General features: G+C 41.5%; 3 protein-coding genes across 11 annotated transcripts in view; 2 read left to right on the top strand and 1 right to left on the bottom strand.

The window, feature by feature from the left end:
• zmiz1a (zinc finger, MIZ-type containing 1a) overlaps positions 1-5,819 on the top strand; it is a 28,884-nt gene extending 23,065 nt beyond the window's left edge. For 4 of the 7 annotated variants that reach the window (XM_062463407.1, XM_062463410.1, XM_062463409.1 and 1 more), the window contains 7 exons: positions 48-208; positions 509-576; positions 675-767; positions 859-1,106; positions 1,397-1,593; positions 1,949-2,236; positions 2,477-5,819. In XM_062463407.1, coding sequence (XP_062319391.1) covers positions 48-208; positions 509-576; positions 675-767; positions 859-1,106; positions 1,397-1,593; positions 1,949-2,236; positions 2,477-2,584 — 1,163 coding nt within the window. In that variant the 3' untranslated portion in view covers positions 2,585-5,819. The remainder of the gene's footprint in view (positions 1-47; positions 209-508; positions 577-674; positions 768-858; positions 1,107-1,396; positions 1,594-1,948; positions 2,237-2,476) is intronic. The other 3 variants (XM_062463408.1, XM_062463412.1, XM_062463413.1) reach the window with 1 other exon arrangement.
• A 168-nt stretch (positions 5,820-5,987) lies between these two features.
• ppifa (peptidylprolyl isomerase Fa) lies at positions 5,988-8,525 on the top strand. 2 transcript variants are annotated; one of them, XM_062463415.1, is made up of 6 exons: positions 5,988-6,238; positions 6,652-6,682; positions 6,754-6,842; positions 6,939-7,035; positions 7,542-7,617; positions 7,836-8,525. In XM_062463415.1, exons 1-6 carry the CDS (start codon positions 6,095-6,097, stop codon positions 7,969-7,971), a joined length of 573 nt encoding a protein of 190 aa, XP_062319399.1. In that variant the 5' UTR covers positions 5,988-6,094; the 3' UTR covers positions 7,972-8,525. The 2 variants fall into 2 exon arrangements, with proteins under 2 accessions (XP_062319399.1, XP_062319400.1); XM_062463416.1 differs by lacking the exon at positions 5,988-6,238 and adding an exon at positions 6,329-6,348.
• A 1,299-nt stretch (positions 8,526-9,824) lies between these two features.
• Positions 9,825-14,261, bottom strand: part of zcchc24 (zinc finger, CCHC domain containing 24) — a 28,866-nt gene continuing 24,429 nt past the window's right edge. The window contains exons 4-5 of one of the 2 annotated variants that reach the window (XM_062463417.1): positions 14,140-14,182; positions 9,825-14,042 (exon numbers count right to left, since the gene is read on the bottom strand). In XM_062463417.1, the coding sequence (XP_062319401.1) occupies positions 13,819-14,042; positions 14,140-14,182 (267 nt within the window). In that variant the 3' untranslated portion in view covers positions 9,825-13,818. Of the gene's footprint in view, positions 14,183-14,261 lie in introns of both variants that reach the window. The other variant, XM_062463418.1, reaches the window with a different exon arrangement.

The raw sequence follows: 14,261 nt of genomic DNA on the forward strand, positions 1-14,261 counted from the left end.
TCCTCCTAACCCTAACTCTCTCCCTCTCTCGCTCTCTCTCTCCCCAGTCAAGAGGAACTTCAGCAGCGTAGTGGCCTCGTCGGGGAACACCACTCTGAACGGGGAGGACGGCGTGGAGCAGACCGCCATCAAAGTCTCGCTCAAGTGTCCAATCACCTTCAGACGCATCCAACTGCCGGCCAGAGGCCACGACTGTAAACACGTCCAGGTACTGTACAGCAGCTCGACTTCCCACACACCTCCAATTAAGAAGGAGAGCGATTCATTTTAAATACTATCATCACCAAATGTCCATGTTGTCAGTTCAAATGCCTTTGAGGTAAACCAGTTTGGTTTCATATGTACCAAGTACCATTGGACTCTGAGGTGGAATCGCTCGAATCTGTTAGGTGGCAGTTTTGACACACTATCAAAATATGTTCATCTTGCGAGTTATTTTTAGTCAGTTATGTCAGCGCTCACCCCTGATGGATGCTAGTCCTCTGTCTGACACTGTTATGTTCTACAGTGCTTCGACCTGGAGTCCTACCTGCAGCTTAACTGTGAGAGGGGGACCTGGAGGTGTCCTGTATGCAAGTAAGACCAAAACATGTTTCAGTCCGATTCTCTTCTCTTTTTTTTTTTTTACTGTTCTAGTTGGTAAAATGTTCTTTTCTCTCCCGTCTGTCTTGCAGTAAAACGGCGTTGTTAGAGGGGCTGGAGGTGGACCAGTACATGTGGGGCATCCTCAACGCAATCCAGAAGTACGTTTCTATGCTAAACCCTCAGTAAGCCGTTAGTACTCACGATTCCTACGACTTACTGCTCATCGGAGTCCAAAACCGCTCTGAACCCACTTCCTTCCTGTTCCTCTCACAGTTCAGAGTTTGAGGAAGTCACCATCGACCCCACGTGTAGTTGGCGTCCTGTCCCCATCAAGTCGGACGTCCACATCAAGGAGGACCCCGACGGACCGCTGGCCAAGCGCTTCAAGACCATGAGCCCCAGTCAGATGACCATGCCCAACGTCATGGAGATGATAGCCCAGCTGGGCCCTGGCCCCGCCCCCTACCCACCACACCCTGCTCAGCTCGGCGGGGGCAACGGGGGAGAGTACCCAGGTCCAGGTAGGGGAAACCTAGCAGGATTCTGGGCTGTATGGGGGTGTAAAATATCCTGAATACTTCCAAAGAGGTTCCTTTGGTTCACACATCCCTTTGGTTCATGTGTAGTTCATTATAGCTCATAGTTATGGTTCCGACTCGCTGGTCGCAGGCAGCGGTGTGTGGGTTTGAAAAGGATGTGACATGCCTCGTCAAGATTCGTTCTTGTTTCGCGGTACAGCCACAGGTTGTAGTCACTGTGTTTAGGTCACAGGTTTTCTAACCTGAACCCATGTCTGTTATGGTGCTTCCAGGCAATAGTTACCATGGCCACGGGAATTTTGACTTCCCCCACTGTAACCCCTCGGGTGGGGCTGGGGGTGGAGGAGGCGGAGGTGGAGCCCCCCCCATGAATGACTTCATGCATGGACCCCAGCTGTCCCACCCTCCAGATGGCCCCGGGGGCCTCATGTCCCAGGACAAGACCCTGAACCACGGCATGCCTGACTCGGTAAGTTCCCCACAACTGCTTTCCCAGGACCACACACACACACACACGCACTCCTGGGTCCTTGTTTCCAATATGCTTTTGTGGAAGGCCTGCCCTCTCCACAGAGTAAGAGATATGCATATTAAGTACATCATGTTCATGTAGTTCGCGTCCTTACAATAAAGTACACATTGACCAGAATTGTTCAAACTAGTGTCACTGTGAGTCAGCATGTTCCTGCAGTCATCATGGCTGTAACATTGTACATGTCTGCTCACAGCTTTCCATTTAGCTGGCCTTCAGCACATCTGACCTCTTCATCATCTCTCTCTCTCTCCATCCCTTTCTCTCCACCCACTCCCTCCCACCCAACCAGATGTGTCATCCTGATCAGTCCCATAGTTCCATGCAGCAGAGCTTGCACGCCCCCTCCCACCCCGGCAACCAATCAGCGCAGTCCTTACATCACAGTGGCCAGTCAGGGCATTCGCTTCATCACAGTGGCCACTCATCACAGCCCTCTCGCCAGGCCCCGCCTCAGCCTCAACAGCAGCCCAGCCAGAACAGCCACCCTCACGGCGATCTGAACTTTAACCCCTCCTCAGGGGTGGACGGGCAGATGGGTGGGCAGGGACCTCAAGACATGCCCGAGCCCTCGCTGGATGTAAGTCTGCATGGTGACATCCTGCTTTTAGGGCGCTTGTATTTGCTCAGGCTAGCTTTAGCATCGTCGACCACAGGCGCTGTCATTTTCCCTGCTTCCTGCTCCAACATATATTCCGAATAGTACTCAGAAAACTGTTAATCTGGTAGTATTTTGGGTTATTGTTTTGGGTTTGTGTCCTGGTGTACGTGCTCTGACGCTGACAGCCTGTTCCTTACCTCCCTCCCTCCACCTCCACAGCTGCTCCCAGAGCTGGCCAACCCAGACGAGCTCCTGTCGTACCTGGACCCTCCCGACCTGCCCACCAACAGCAACGACGACCTCCTTTCCCTGTTTGAGAACAATTAAGCCTTCCCCCCTCCGCGAGCCTGCACTGTGTGTTGGACTGTCTTGGCTGTAGACATTCTCGAGACTTCTGACAAGCGGTACACACACAGACACACAATATCTGTCAAGAGACAACAAGTGGCATAGGAATGAGGGTGGCCGTCAGTTGACGAGGGCGCCACCCTGGGTCTCACGGTGAGGGTAGCAACAGACTCCTGTCGTTCCCTCCCTCCTCATGTACAGATTCTCGGCCTCAGATCCAAAGCTTCTGATTCTCAACACACCATCGACGGCCATGTTGGCTGGCACTAACGTGACGTGACACCGGTGACTGTTCCAATAAGAAACTGTGCAGCTATAATCAGTTTGTGCGTGTCACACAATTGACCCTGTGTGGGTTGTACATAGCATTTTTACGTTTATCCTTTGCTTTTCTTACTTTGGAGGACAAGAAGACGTGTAACTGTGTTGTTTCGCTTCCTTGCTCTTGTTTCGGTCCCTCTTTGAAGTGTGTTCTTCTAACAACTGAGACCATGGACTTTGATCCCCAACCTCACACTGTGTGTTTCCAGAAGGATATAGGTCTCCACCCAGCCTGTTATAGCCCTCCACCCCCTGACCTGAAGCGTAACACAGAGCCTCAACACATCCCCAGCCCTGCCTTCAGCCCTGCCCTCAGCCCTGCCCTCAGCCCTGCCCTCAGCCCTGCCCTCAGCCCTGCCCTCAGCCCTGCCCTCAGCCCTGCCCTCAACCCTGCCCTCAACCCTGCCCTCAGCCCTGCCCTCAGCCCTGCCCTCAGCCCTGCCCTCAGCCCTGCCCTCAGCCCTGCCCTCAACCCTGCCCTCAGCCCTGCCCTCAGCCCTGCCCTCAGCCCTCCCCAGTCTCCTGAGGAGCCAGCCCCTTGCCCCCTCTCCTCTGGACACTCCCAACGGTACAAATGGTACAAAATGTGTTTGCAGCTGTGTGTGTGTGTGTTTGAGAGAGAGAGCGAGAGAGCGAGCTGAGATGGAAGGAGTTGAAAACAAGTGTATTTGGGAATGTGAGAGCAACAGGGAAATATTACAATATCCGTCCTCATCTGGTTTTGTTAATAGGATGCTGTTCTGTTCGTTCTCTTTTCATTTTTCTTGCTGACCTGGTTGTCTCCTGTAACATGTCAACATTGGCTCCTTAAGAATCCTCAAACCATTTTCAAAAGTGCATGTGTGCCAATGTGGCTTCTATTCCCATGATCTCGCAAGTCTAGGCTAAACTGTCTTGAGCAGGTTTGATTTTGTTTTACCTTTACTTTTTTGTTTTGTTTTTACCACTTTATTTATGTTTCAAGTCATGTTTGTATAATTGAGAATGGCCAAATTATGACCCACTTGACGTTCATTACCAAAGTTGTCCCTGGGGCGTTGGCCTAAACATCTTGTTTGTGTCAGAAACTATGTTATGCTATAAGCATGAGCTATAAGCCAAGCAGATATAAAATCATTCTGTAAATTCTAAACAAGTGTGTAATTGTACTAAATGATCTCTCTTATTACTGTTGTTGTGATCTCTCTTGTTACTGTAAGAACTACATCTGGTCATGTTTTTGAATGGAAGAGCGTCATGCATGATGATGTTATGGAGAGCCATTGTACATAACCCTTGTGAAAAGTTTCAAGTGGCTGTGTCATTAGTTGAATTATCAAGTATACGATAGCGTATGTCTTTATCAGTGTCAACACACACACACACACAAACACAGGGAAAACAGCCCTCTTATTGTATTATTCTCTCATTGTCAGTCAAGACAATAATTCCTTCACAGGGCTTTGCATTTGGCACCAGGATATTGTTGATTTTTTAAAGATTTAAGTGAACAATGACAAGACATACTGTATGGGCTAATCTGATTTAAATACAAATATATAATTTTTTACAATTGTTTTTTTTATATCCTAAAAATCCCTCCAATTTAGCTGATATACTGTACAGTACTGCTGTAGAGTATATCAGAATATTGCATGAATTAGGATCTCTACCATTTGTTTGGCTAAGATATCTGACGAAGCTGGGAAAAGTTCTATCATCTGGATACAAGGACATCTGTATTGTGATATCAATGGCCTATTATGAACTTTTATGAACGTCCTATTTAAATGTCACTTTTTAAAGTATTGTCTTCAGGTTTCAGTTATTCTTGTTTACCTACCTTACATTGATTTTATAACAAGGATCACTATTTCGTTTACATGATGACGATGCCGTACAAGAAATTATATATATGAGTTGAATTTTTAAATCTCCATCAAGAACTGATATTGTGAGATGTAATCAGCCGAGTACGCTACTCCACTATTGAGCTGTTGAGTTAACTGTTTGTTTGTTGAAGACGATGCACTGCCACAGTGAGGTATTTTCCTTCCCTGCTCTGAATACAATGTTGTTAGATACAGTATGCTTCAAGATCTGTCTATACTCTATCTGGGCTTCAAACCCAGATCCTAAAATGCAAGGAAATTGAATTTTTATGAAAACTACAGTTCTATCTGTGAGGCTCTCTGTCCCCCTCTGTTCTGTTATTGAAGAAAAAGACGGGGGTGGGGTGTGCAAGGGACGCATGTACATATGTAAATTACAAATAGAGACACGTTAACAGAAATGTATTCATTTTTCTCCGGGGGGAATGTGAATTGTGTATTTAGAATTTGTAAAGCTTGCATCCTCCTGTCAAATAGAGACTTTAAAATGGGGAAAATGAGTCCACGTTAGATGGCGTCTGTGCAGACCTCTCCAACCACGCCTGTTCATTACTGTAAGATACTGTACTTTACCAACCCCCCACATGGGGTTGGAAGAAAAAAAAGACAATTTTGTTTTCCTTTGTGTAATACTAAACTTCTGTGTATTTCCTGTGTACTTTATAAAGGTGCTACAACAAAATAAATTATATAAAAACCCTTTTAAGGGTATAATTGGGTCTTTGGGGACGTGGAATCTTGAGTGGTTCCTTAAGGTTGTTTCCAAATTTACAGTTTGTATAATGTTGGCAAATTTACAGTTTTTATGCAATTAGGCAAATATATTATATAAAGGTACAATCTGAAGTGATTGGCACAACAGGTGGCAGTTGTCTTTTTGTTTTTGTACATTCTATGTGCAATCATTTCATATTCTAAACTGGTAAGAAAAAAACATTGTGATTTTTAGTCTTGCAAATCTGTATGTAGTTAGATGACGTGACATCCTAATATTTATCTAATAAATATGTATTCAGATGAAACCCTTTTTGGTATTCTTTCTTCAAAAAGAATCAGACTATCTTCGATTAGGGTATGTGAACAAAACATGCACAGTAGGGTACGTTTAGATTCCATATTTACTAACCAGGTATTACCACAAGGTGTCATCATTTCAAAATTCCAAGGACAGTTTCCTCCACTATTTTGGATCCACCATGGGGCCGTATGGTGGTCGACTACTCGTCTGACGCCAAATGTAAATACAACAACCCCATGTCTGCCTGGCCTAGCTGCAAATCTTGACGTTTCTGCAACCATGTTGCAAATGAGAAATCGGATAAAATACTGCTCCTTGGCTTTAGCCGCGGCCAGGCTGTTCTCGTCTGGACCAGTCAAGAATCCAGTTGTATTCATGGACATAGCAGCTGACAATGTACCTATGGGAAGAATCATCATAGAGGTAGCTAGCGAGCTAGCTAGCTTGCAAGCTAACGTTATCTACTCAAGTAGCCTTCCACACAAGCTAGCGTAATACTGACTGTCTTGAATGCAGCTAGCTATCCTTTATCGGTACGTGTAGGACTACTGGTATTGGCTTGTGTACTTTAGCAGTGTCTGTTTAGATATGTGTGTACAGTTCAGTGTAATTTTCATGGTCTCATTCCACATGAGCTCTACAGATACAGTAGGCTATGCTTTCTAAATATTACTTTGCAATGATTCATGATAGACTAACAAATCCACCCGTGTCTTGCAAGGCTACTGTAGAAAAGCTGCAGTGCAGTTTCACCAGTAATAAGCTAGTAAAGCTTAGAAAAGTGAAAATACTTGTTGCCAATAATCAACTCGTGTTATTTTGGTGATATTTTGCAGTTGAATGCAGATGTCGTTCCAAAAACGGCAGGTAAGATTTGCTAATTTCATGTAATTGTCAAAAGAATCTTGGCAAACTACTTGACAAATATTGTTCAACAGAGAATTTCCGAGCGTTGTGCACAGGGGAGTATGGATTTGGATTCAAAGGATCAGTGTTTCATAGAGTGATCCCTGAGTTCATGTGCCAGGTATACAGTATGCACATAGCTACATAGCAGTGATTCATTGTATTTCATAAAATGTGTGTATTTTTTTTTCTCTCTAAATATGTATTGGGATTTCAGGGAGGAGATTTCACCAACCACAATGGGACAGGGGGCAAATCCATATACGGTGCCAAGTTTAGAGACGAGAACTTCAAATTAAAGCACACAGGGCCAGGTATGGTTGCACTGTATCTAAATTCTTCGCTCCCTCAAACTTATGTGTTGGTCTGTGTTTTTCCACCCTAGTATATTGGTAACCAATCTTATGCATAGTTATATTCTGTTTATTGTGGCCTTAGTCTCTGAACACAGGCTATAGCAATCACAAAATTGAGAATCCCGTAGCAGCTTGCCCACTAGATGGCACTACCAACTATCCAAGTAGATCATGTTGATTTTGTAATCCTCAAGTGAATGACCTACTTTCTGAGTAAGTCAACATCCATTATCAAAATATTTTTGGGGAGTAAACCCTTTGCCAGTGTTGATGGATGAACGCTTCAGTTTAAAGTGTTGTGTAATCACAGCTTGTGTCCAATTAGAAAGAAGAAACTAGGCCTTGCCCAGTACAATGCCCACATTGCCATTCTCCACTGGATAGTGTTAAACTGAAGGACCCCTTACTGTGCTATGCTGTGACTGCATTATCAGACATGATCATTTAATACTGTCTTCTTTCAGGTATCTTGTCAATGGCAAATTCTGGGTCTAACACCAACGGTTCCCAGTTTTTCATCTGCACTGCTAAAACTGAATGGTATGGTTGTGGGAGTGCTACCTTGTGCATGGTTCAGTAGCAATTCATGATTCAGTAATAATTCGATGATGTCAATTCTATCCGCATCCAAAGTGTGCATCACCCTTGTCTCCTTTTTCGAAACTGCCCTGCATCACCCCATGTCTAAAGAATGTTTTGGTCATCTAGTTAAGTTATGGCTTTAATTATTTATTTCTCTCTCCCTTTCTGTTCCTCAGGCTGAATGGCAAGCATGTAGTCTTTGGCCAGGTGAAGGAGGGCATGGAAATAGTCTTCAAGATGGAGTCCTTTGGATGCCATGATGGTGGTGTGGTAAAAAAGATTGTCATCACAGACTGCGGGGAGATCAAGTAACACACACACATACACACACATACACACTTTTTCAAACGCACAAAAAAGGAACATGCACTGCATAATACGATTGTGGAGTCTCTTTAAGTTCTTTAGATGCAAAATTAAATGCATTTTTTCTTTGTTTTTCATGAATGTATAATTAGAAAATATCCTTTATTCTGAAGAAGCAAATCCAATATTATGTCTTTATCTATTTTGACGATGTTTATTTTGTTATTAGTGCAAACCCTGATGATTATCATAACTTCATGTTCAGAGTCTTTATTATTCATACATGCAAGTTGTTGGAGGGAGGAGTTTGTCAACTAAGAAAATTGTCAAAACGTTATGATTTATGCTTTTAATTATTGCTTTTAGTTAAGTGTAAGAAGACCAGTAGGATTTGAAACTGAATTGAAAGCTTTAGTGCCAGATGTCACTGCCATAATACTGTAAATAGATGTACTAAGTAACTAATGATAGTGACATGGGACCCCCTGACACTGAAAAATAATGTTTATGTTGTATACCTGCATTTACTGCCAAATAATTAATACTTTTATCTGATTCTCCACTGTTGTTGTCTATATAATTTCATCCTGTATGCCAGCCTCCCTACTGCTGTTAAGGCTTCCTGGCGGTGAGCCAACAGTTTTATTTAGATATTGGACCTCCAACATGACTTCCTGTCCTTCAGAACAGGATGTGACATCATACTGTAGGCTTCCATTTCTTTATGTAACCCCCTACCCCCATCCTGGAATATTAGCTTGTTCATCTTACAAGCCCCCAATATAGCTGGTAAAATGAACCATTCATGGGTTACATAGAGTACAGTATATGAGTATGTACAGTCTTCTGAAACATACACTTACACAAGCAATTCAAATACAATTGAATAATTTAATATGTGTGTTTTGTTAGGCGCTGGCCCAAAGCCTTAGGTTTCAATAGGTTGATCTTGCGTCCTTTGTTTTCTGATAACTAGAGTTTCAACAGAGCATGTCTCCTGTAAAAGGCAATGCCAGAATGTGTATGAAAACCAGAGACTGGGTGGTGCTGCTTATCAAGCTAATACTTTATGAAAGTAAATAATGAGGCCACGAGAAAAAGCGTTCCTCGCTCTTAAATGAAACCATATGCGCACTGACCTTACACCGTTTGTTTGAGTTCTCCAATTACATTGTTGCCATAGAGACATCGCAACTCTTGCTCTGTTTAAGCTGGAGATGTTGTAACAAACTTGATATAATTTGGGTCCCCACCCTCTAGTGAGGTTTGAGTTATTTGGAATGCGTGTCCAACGCACTTGGAAACTTGGCCAGCCAACCTCTAATACTCACTCAACAATAACATGTTTACAATTGTTACAAGCTAGGTTTTAACATTTTATGTTACCGTCGGAATACATTTTCCTCTATATAGTTGAGGTTATCAGTGCTTGCTGTTCTATTCTAAAAGTCTAGTTTTCCATATTTTTAATGTGTTTGCGCAAGGACTTGTCTTTTCAGCACTAGTATATAAGGACCTCTCTGATGAAGAATGACAAGGTCCCTGCTCTCAAGGGCTATTACACCACCAGAACCACAATGTACACGCCATCTAAACCTTCCTGGCACAATCCACGCACTCCCCCTCTTGCACAAGGCATTAAGACATCAGGCCTGTAGATGTACTCAGGCACCGAGGTCAGTCTAAGGAAAAACGTACACTTGCTGTTCCGTACACTATGTTAACTCAGGGGCCTGGACAGAACCCAAAGAACTGTGCATTGCAGTTGGCTGAAATGAAACCCAGGAGGGAACGCCTCCCATTAACGGCCATGATATGCATTAAACAAAGCAACTCAATAAAAAAACGACTCCCGCGTGAACATTTTGTATTCAGTATGATTTTATTCGTCAGACTCCTAATAGCACTCAAGCACTAATGTCGGTTTCCTAACAAAAAAAATAAGGCACATTTTGGAATGCCGTTTCATGGACGTGAACAACAGACCTGTCCTTCCTGTTTGCTTTCCCAGTTATACAAACTGTTTTCATCATAACCCACTGTTCGTCTGTGCTCTTTCCAATCAAATTATAGCATTAAAATGATTTCAAATGACATCAACAAATATAAACAAGACTTTCTAATGACCACATTATTGTTAACCCGATACATTCATTAAATATGTACTTGGTATACACTATCAGTGAATGATACATGTGATCAATTATAACAATTAGTTGTTAAGAATGTTAGAAACAATGTGTAGCCAACTACATTACTGTGCAGAAATTCAATTAGTATAGATTGCACAAAATAACACTTCATTCAAACCCCAAACACATGCACATGCAAACACTCCCATAGTCCTTTGTCTCACTCACAGAAGTACACCATTTCTAATCAAGGAATAACAACATAATAGTTCACAATAGTTCCTTGTCATGGTTGCTTAAAGCAAACTACAACTCACAGTTTAATGTGCTTATAGAGTGGTGAGTATCAGTCACTAATATAGAAAGATGATTTCTTCGGCATGTAAATACAATAGTATTATTGCTTTCTGAAGAATATCTCAACACTACGGTATTACATTTGGGTGACACAACATTGGTGTATATTTATAAAAGTAATACTTGTATACAGAATAAATTCATGCTTTTCAAAGGACATAAAATAACTCATGTTGTAGGCATATTAGTTGGAGCACTTGGGTATCATTGTGGAATATTTAACATTTCTAACCACAAATAAACAAACATGAAAATATAAAGGCTTATAATTGATTAAGGGTATTAATTATGTACCAACCTTTTAAAATATACTATGCAGACATCAATATTTCCTTCTTAGTGTAACTTTGTTGCATATTTTATACAAAAAGTGTTGTAAAAAATCTTTCCATAAATATCTCTGTAGGATAACGCCTCAGATCTGTAAAACATAAAATAAAAACTCCCAGCTTTGTTTGTGTCTCAGCAATAGGCCCTTTTTCACATCGAAAGTTTTAATATTGCATAACATTTAAAACGTGCTAATATCCTTAAACATGATGGCCATCAAATATATACATAAAATAGTCTTTTGTAAATATCTTTATCAGGGAAATAACTTGTAATTTTGCTAATTTCTCTGAAAATTTCATCATCTATTTTAAGTTTTCCAAAATACACATATCTTCATAGAAAATATCAAACTGAAAAGGTACTATAAAAGTCAAGTATATGTAATTCAAGACAAAAGACATCCTAAAGGCTTGTAAAGTTTTTAAATGCACATACATTGTAATAACTGCTTTCCTACTTCTATGCCAGCTGTAATACATGGCTTTTTCTCTGGCCAGAATCTCAAGAGCCATATCAGGATCATTAACTTCCTCTGAAGGAAGTTGATACGAATAGATATTTCCTTACATTCTACAGCAAAGCAAATGTCATAACTCTTTCAGTACTCTAGTAATACTCTTAGTCTAAGCAAATATTTTGGGGTGTTTGTCTATTTAACACTATACTATGGCATCGCTATAACTACAGTAAGTGTGGAGAGTAAGATAAATTAGATTTATCTTGTAAGAATTTCACCGTGGTCGTGTTATAGACATATGGGCTTTTCAGGCTTACCTACTTGCTTTCAAACAGCATTGAGAATAGATTGATCCCAACATTTAATGGACAGAGATAAATATCGATGTAATAACCTACTGCAATATATCTAACATGTCAACTGATTTGTGATCCATTTGTCCTTTCAACAATAACTGTGTATATTTCTGATAGAGGATGGTTCAGTATAACCACATATGACCAATTCATTTGATAGGCGTGCATATTCTGCACGCTCTGACAAAGGAAAGTTCATGCTCTGTCCCAACAGAATGTAGGGGCCATGTTAATACTTGTTGGAAGTAACTATGTGAGATTTCCTCAGACTCTATATCATCAGACTATATAACAATGCTTAATCAGATGTATATGTAATATGGACAGCTTTTAGAGCTATTTGAGTTCCGACGACAAAATAACATTTTTTTTAATCTTTGTTGATGTTCCAAAACAGAGTGCAATGTTATTGTTTTTGCCAGCTGGAAATGTTAGTGTTGCCTCCAAATAAACAACTAGTGTAGAGGAAAATGTCAGTTTAACTTTCAGTGCTAATGGGGTACTATTGTTTTCCTCCCAGGTGTATTCACATCTTGAACCAGCATTAACATTGGCAGATGTATGTATCTCACAGTTACCTCAAGTCCTCAATCAATTCCAGCTCTAAATCTATTTGATTTCTGTCCGAATGTTAGATACTTATTTTCTTCTCTGCACGTCTTCATAAGGCACGTTAGCACAGTATAAAATACATTCCACATTATGGAGAAACAGATTAATTTGTCCCAAAAAAAAGAAACATTTCACTGTAAATGCTTTAGTGTTGAAAACATTGCTTAAACTACCTACTACTAGATGACAATATAGGCCTATTTACAACCTTAACTTTAACCTTAATTTCCATGTTACAAACATTTTTACAAAATGTTAGGTCAACAATGGTCTTCGGTCCAGATTTCCCAACAAATACTCAATGTCTGAGTATACTGTATTTATGTAAACAGGGATACATGGATGTGTAGTTCCCTTGAATTAAAGACATTGATTTATGGTTGTAAGTGGTATCAAGCACACATAAACTTCATCCATCTTTTGACTTCCAATATTTCCTTAGAAATGACACACGACCATGCCAATTAACCTTTGCAACCTCTCTCTTTCTTCACCAAACGATAAACTGAACTGTCCTACATTGCTTAACCCCTCTCCACTAAACTTTCTTTACCACAATCCTGTTTGACACTTTGTAAAGGGTTCAGCCCCTCGGAAAGAAGATGTATAGATCAGTCATAAAGAGGTATTACTACTATAGAGAGCAACAGCTCTACCTGTCAGCACAAACAACTAAATCAACAAAGTCAAACCTACAGTATAGTTCACTGCCAATTTACTGCTCAACTAGGGTAGCCAAGAATGCAATATTGGTTAAGTGTAACTGATGGTATTGCACGGTTAAACAGACAAATCTCAAAACTACTGCTTGTGAATGTAAATGAATATCTTATCATAACTAAAAGTGAAATGCATAACAGGTGTACTAAAAGTCTCTTGTATATAGGCCCTATGTACTTCACTTAAATGAGGAACAGTTCTACAAATCAACCAACAGTAGTTTCTAAAGATGTGGAAGCAGTTACACAATATATTGATAAAAACACACATACATACATACATACATATGTCCCAGTTAAATCAATTTCAATTGCACAATAGACAACATCACAAATAAATAGGCCAAATGTAAGCCAGGGATGAATGGTGCATTACCCCTTAGTTAATTCACAGTTAATAAGAATGTGCTGTAGACCCAAACATGGTTACATTACCATCATAAGAAGCCCTGTTCTAATGTTCAGCACATCCACATACACTTCACTTGGCAGGGAAAAGGAAGGCAGAACTCTGTAAACACAAAACCAACAGACCCCAAAGTGAGGTAATCCATTGTGGCCGACACAGGTGACAATACTGTCAGTGACACCGATAAAACACATTGCTAATAATACTGTACAATCAATCAACTATCAGTTACAACTCATATACGTCGATACAATTGGGTTACACTGGTTTGCTGGTAAACCAGAGCTCATTGACAAAATATGTACAGGCAAGGATTTGGCAAGTTTGAACTTTTTAGAAAGAGCACTTTGTGGCAAAAACTCACTCAAAGTGGAAGTAGGTTACTATACTAAGCCAGTTTCTCCCATTCATAATCCTACTTTTAACCACTATATGGAAAATGAGAAAAATCACTAGGACCTGTACCTAGAGTTGGGGGTTAAGAAGAGATGGAAGGAATCGTAAAAGGGGTGGTAGGGGTGACGTATGCGATGGGGACTGTACTGATGGGGGGAAAGGGGTTTCTCTCAGAGGACAGACTGGGGAGATGGAGAAGGGTCTGCACGCCGGTGTGGGACGGCGTGGGGGAAGGAGGCAGGGAGGGGTGAGGGACGCCTTTCAGGGGAGGCAGTACAGGTGGCTGGAGGGAGTAGATGTCTCTGTCTGAGGGTACAAGAGGGGAAGGCGTATTATTGCACACGGCGACAGTAGTAGCCGAGGACTTTGCATTTCTCACACAGGTGCTGCGGGTGCTCCTTACTCTGGTCAGATACGTCCAGGCCATCAGGCTTCTCCAAAGGGCGCTAGAGAGAGGGAGAGAGAACATGAGAATCGGAGATAGCAGGGATGAGTGTGTTCTCAAACACACACACACACTCACAC

Source organism: Osmerus eperlanus, chromosome 6 (genome assembly GCF_963692335.1).
Source record: "Osmerus eperlanus chromosome 6, fOsmEpe2.1, whole genome shotgun sequence".
Taxonomy (NCBI): domain Eukaryota; kingdom Metazoa; phylum Chordata; class Actinopteri; order Osmeriformes; family Osmeridae; genus Osmerus; species Osmerus eperlanus.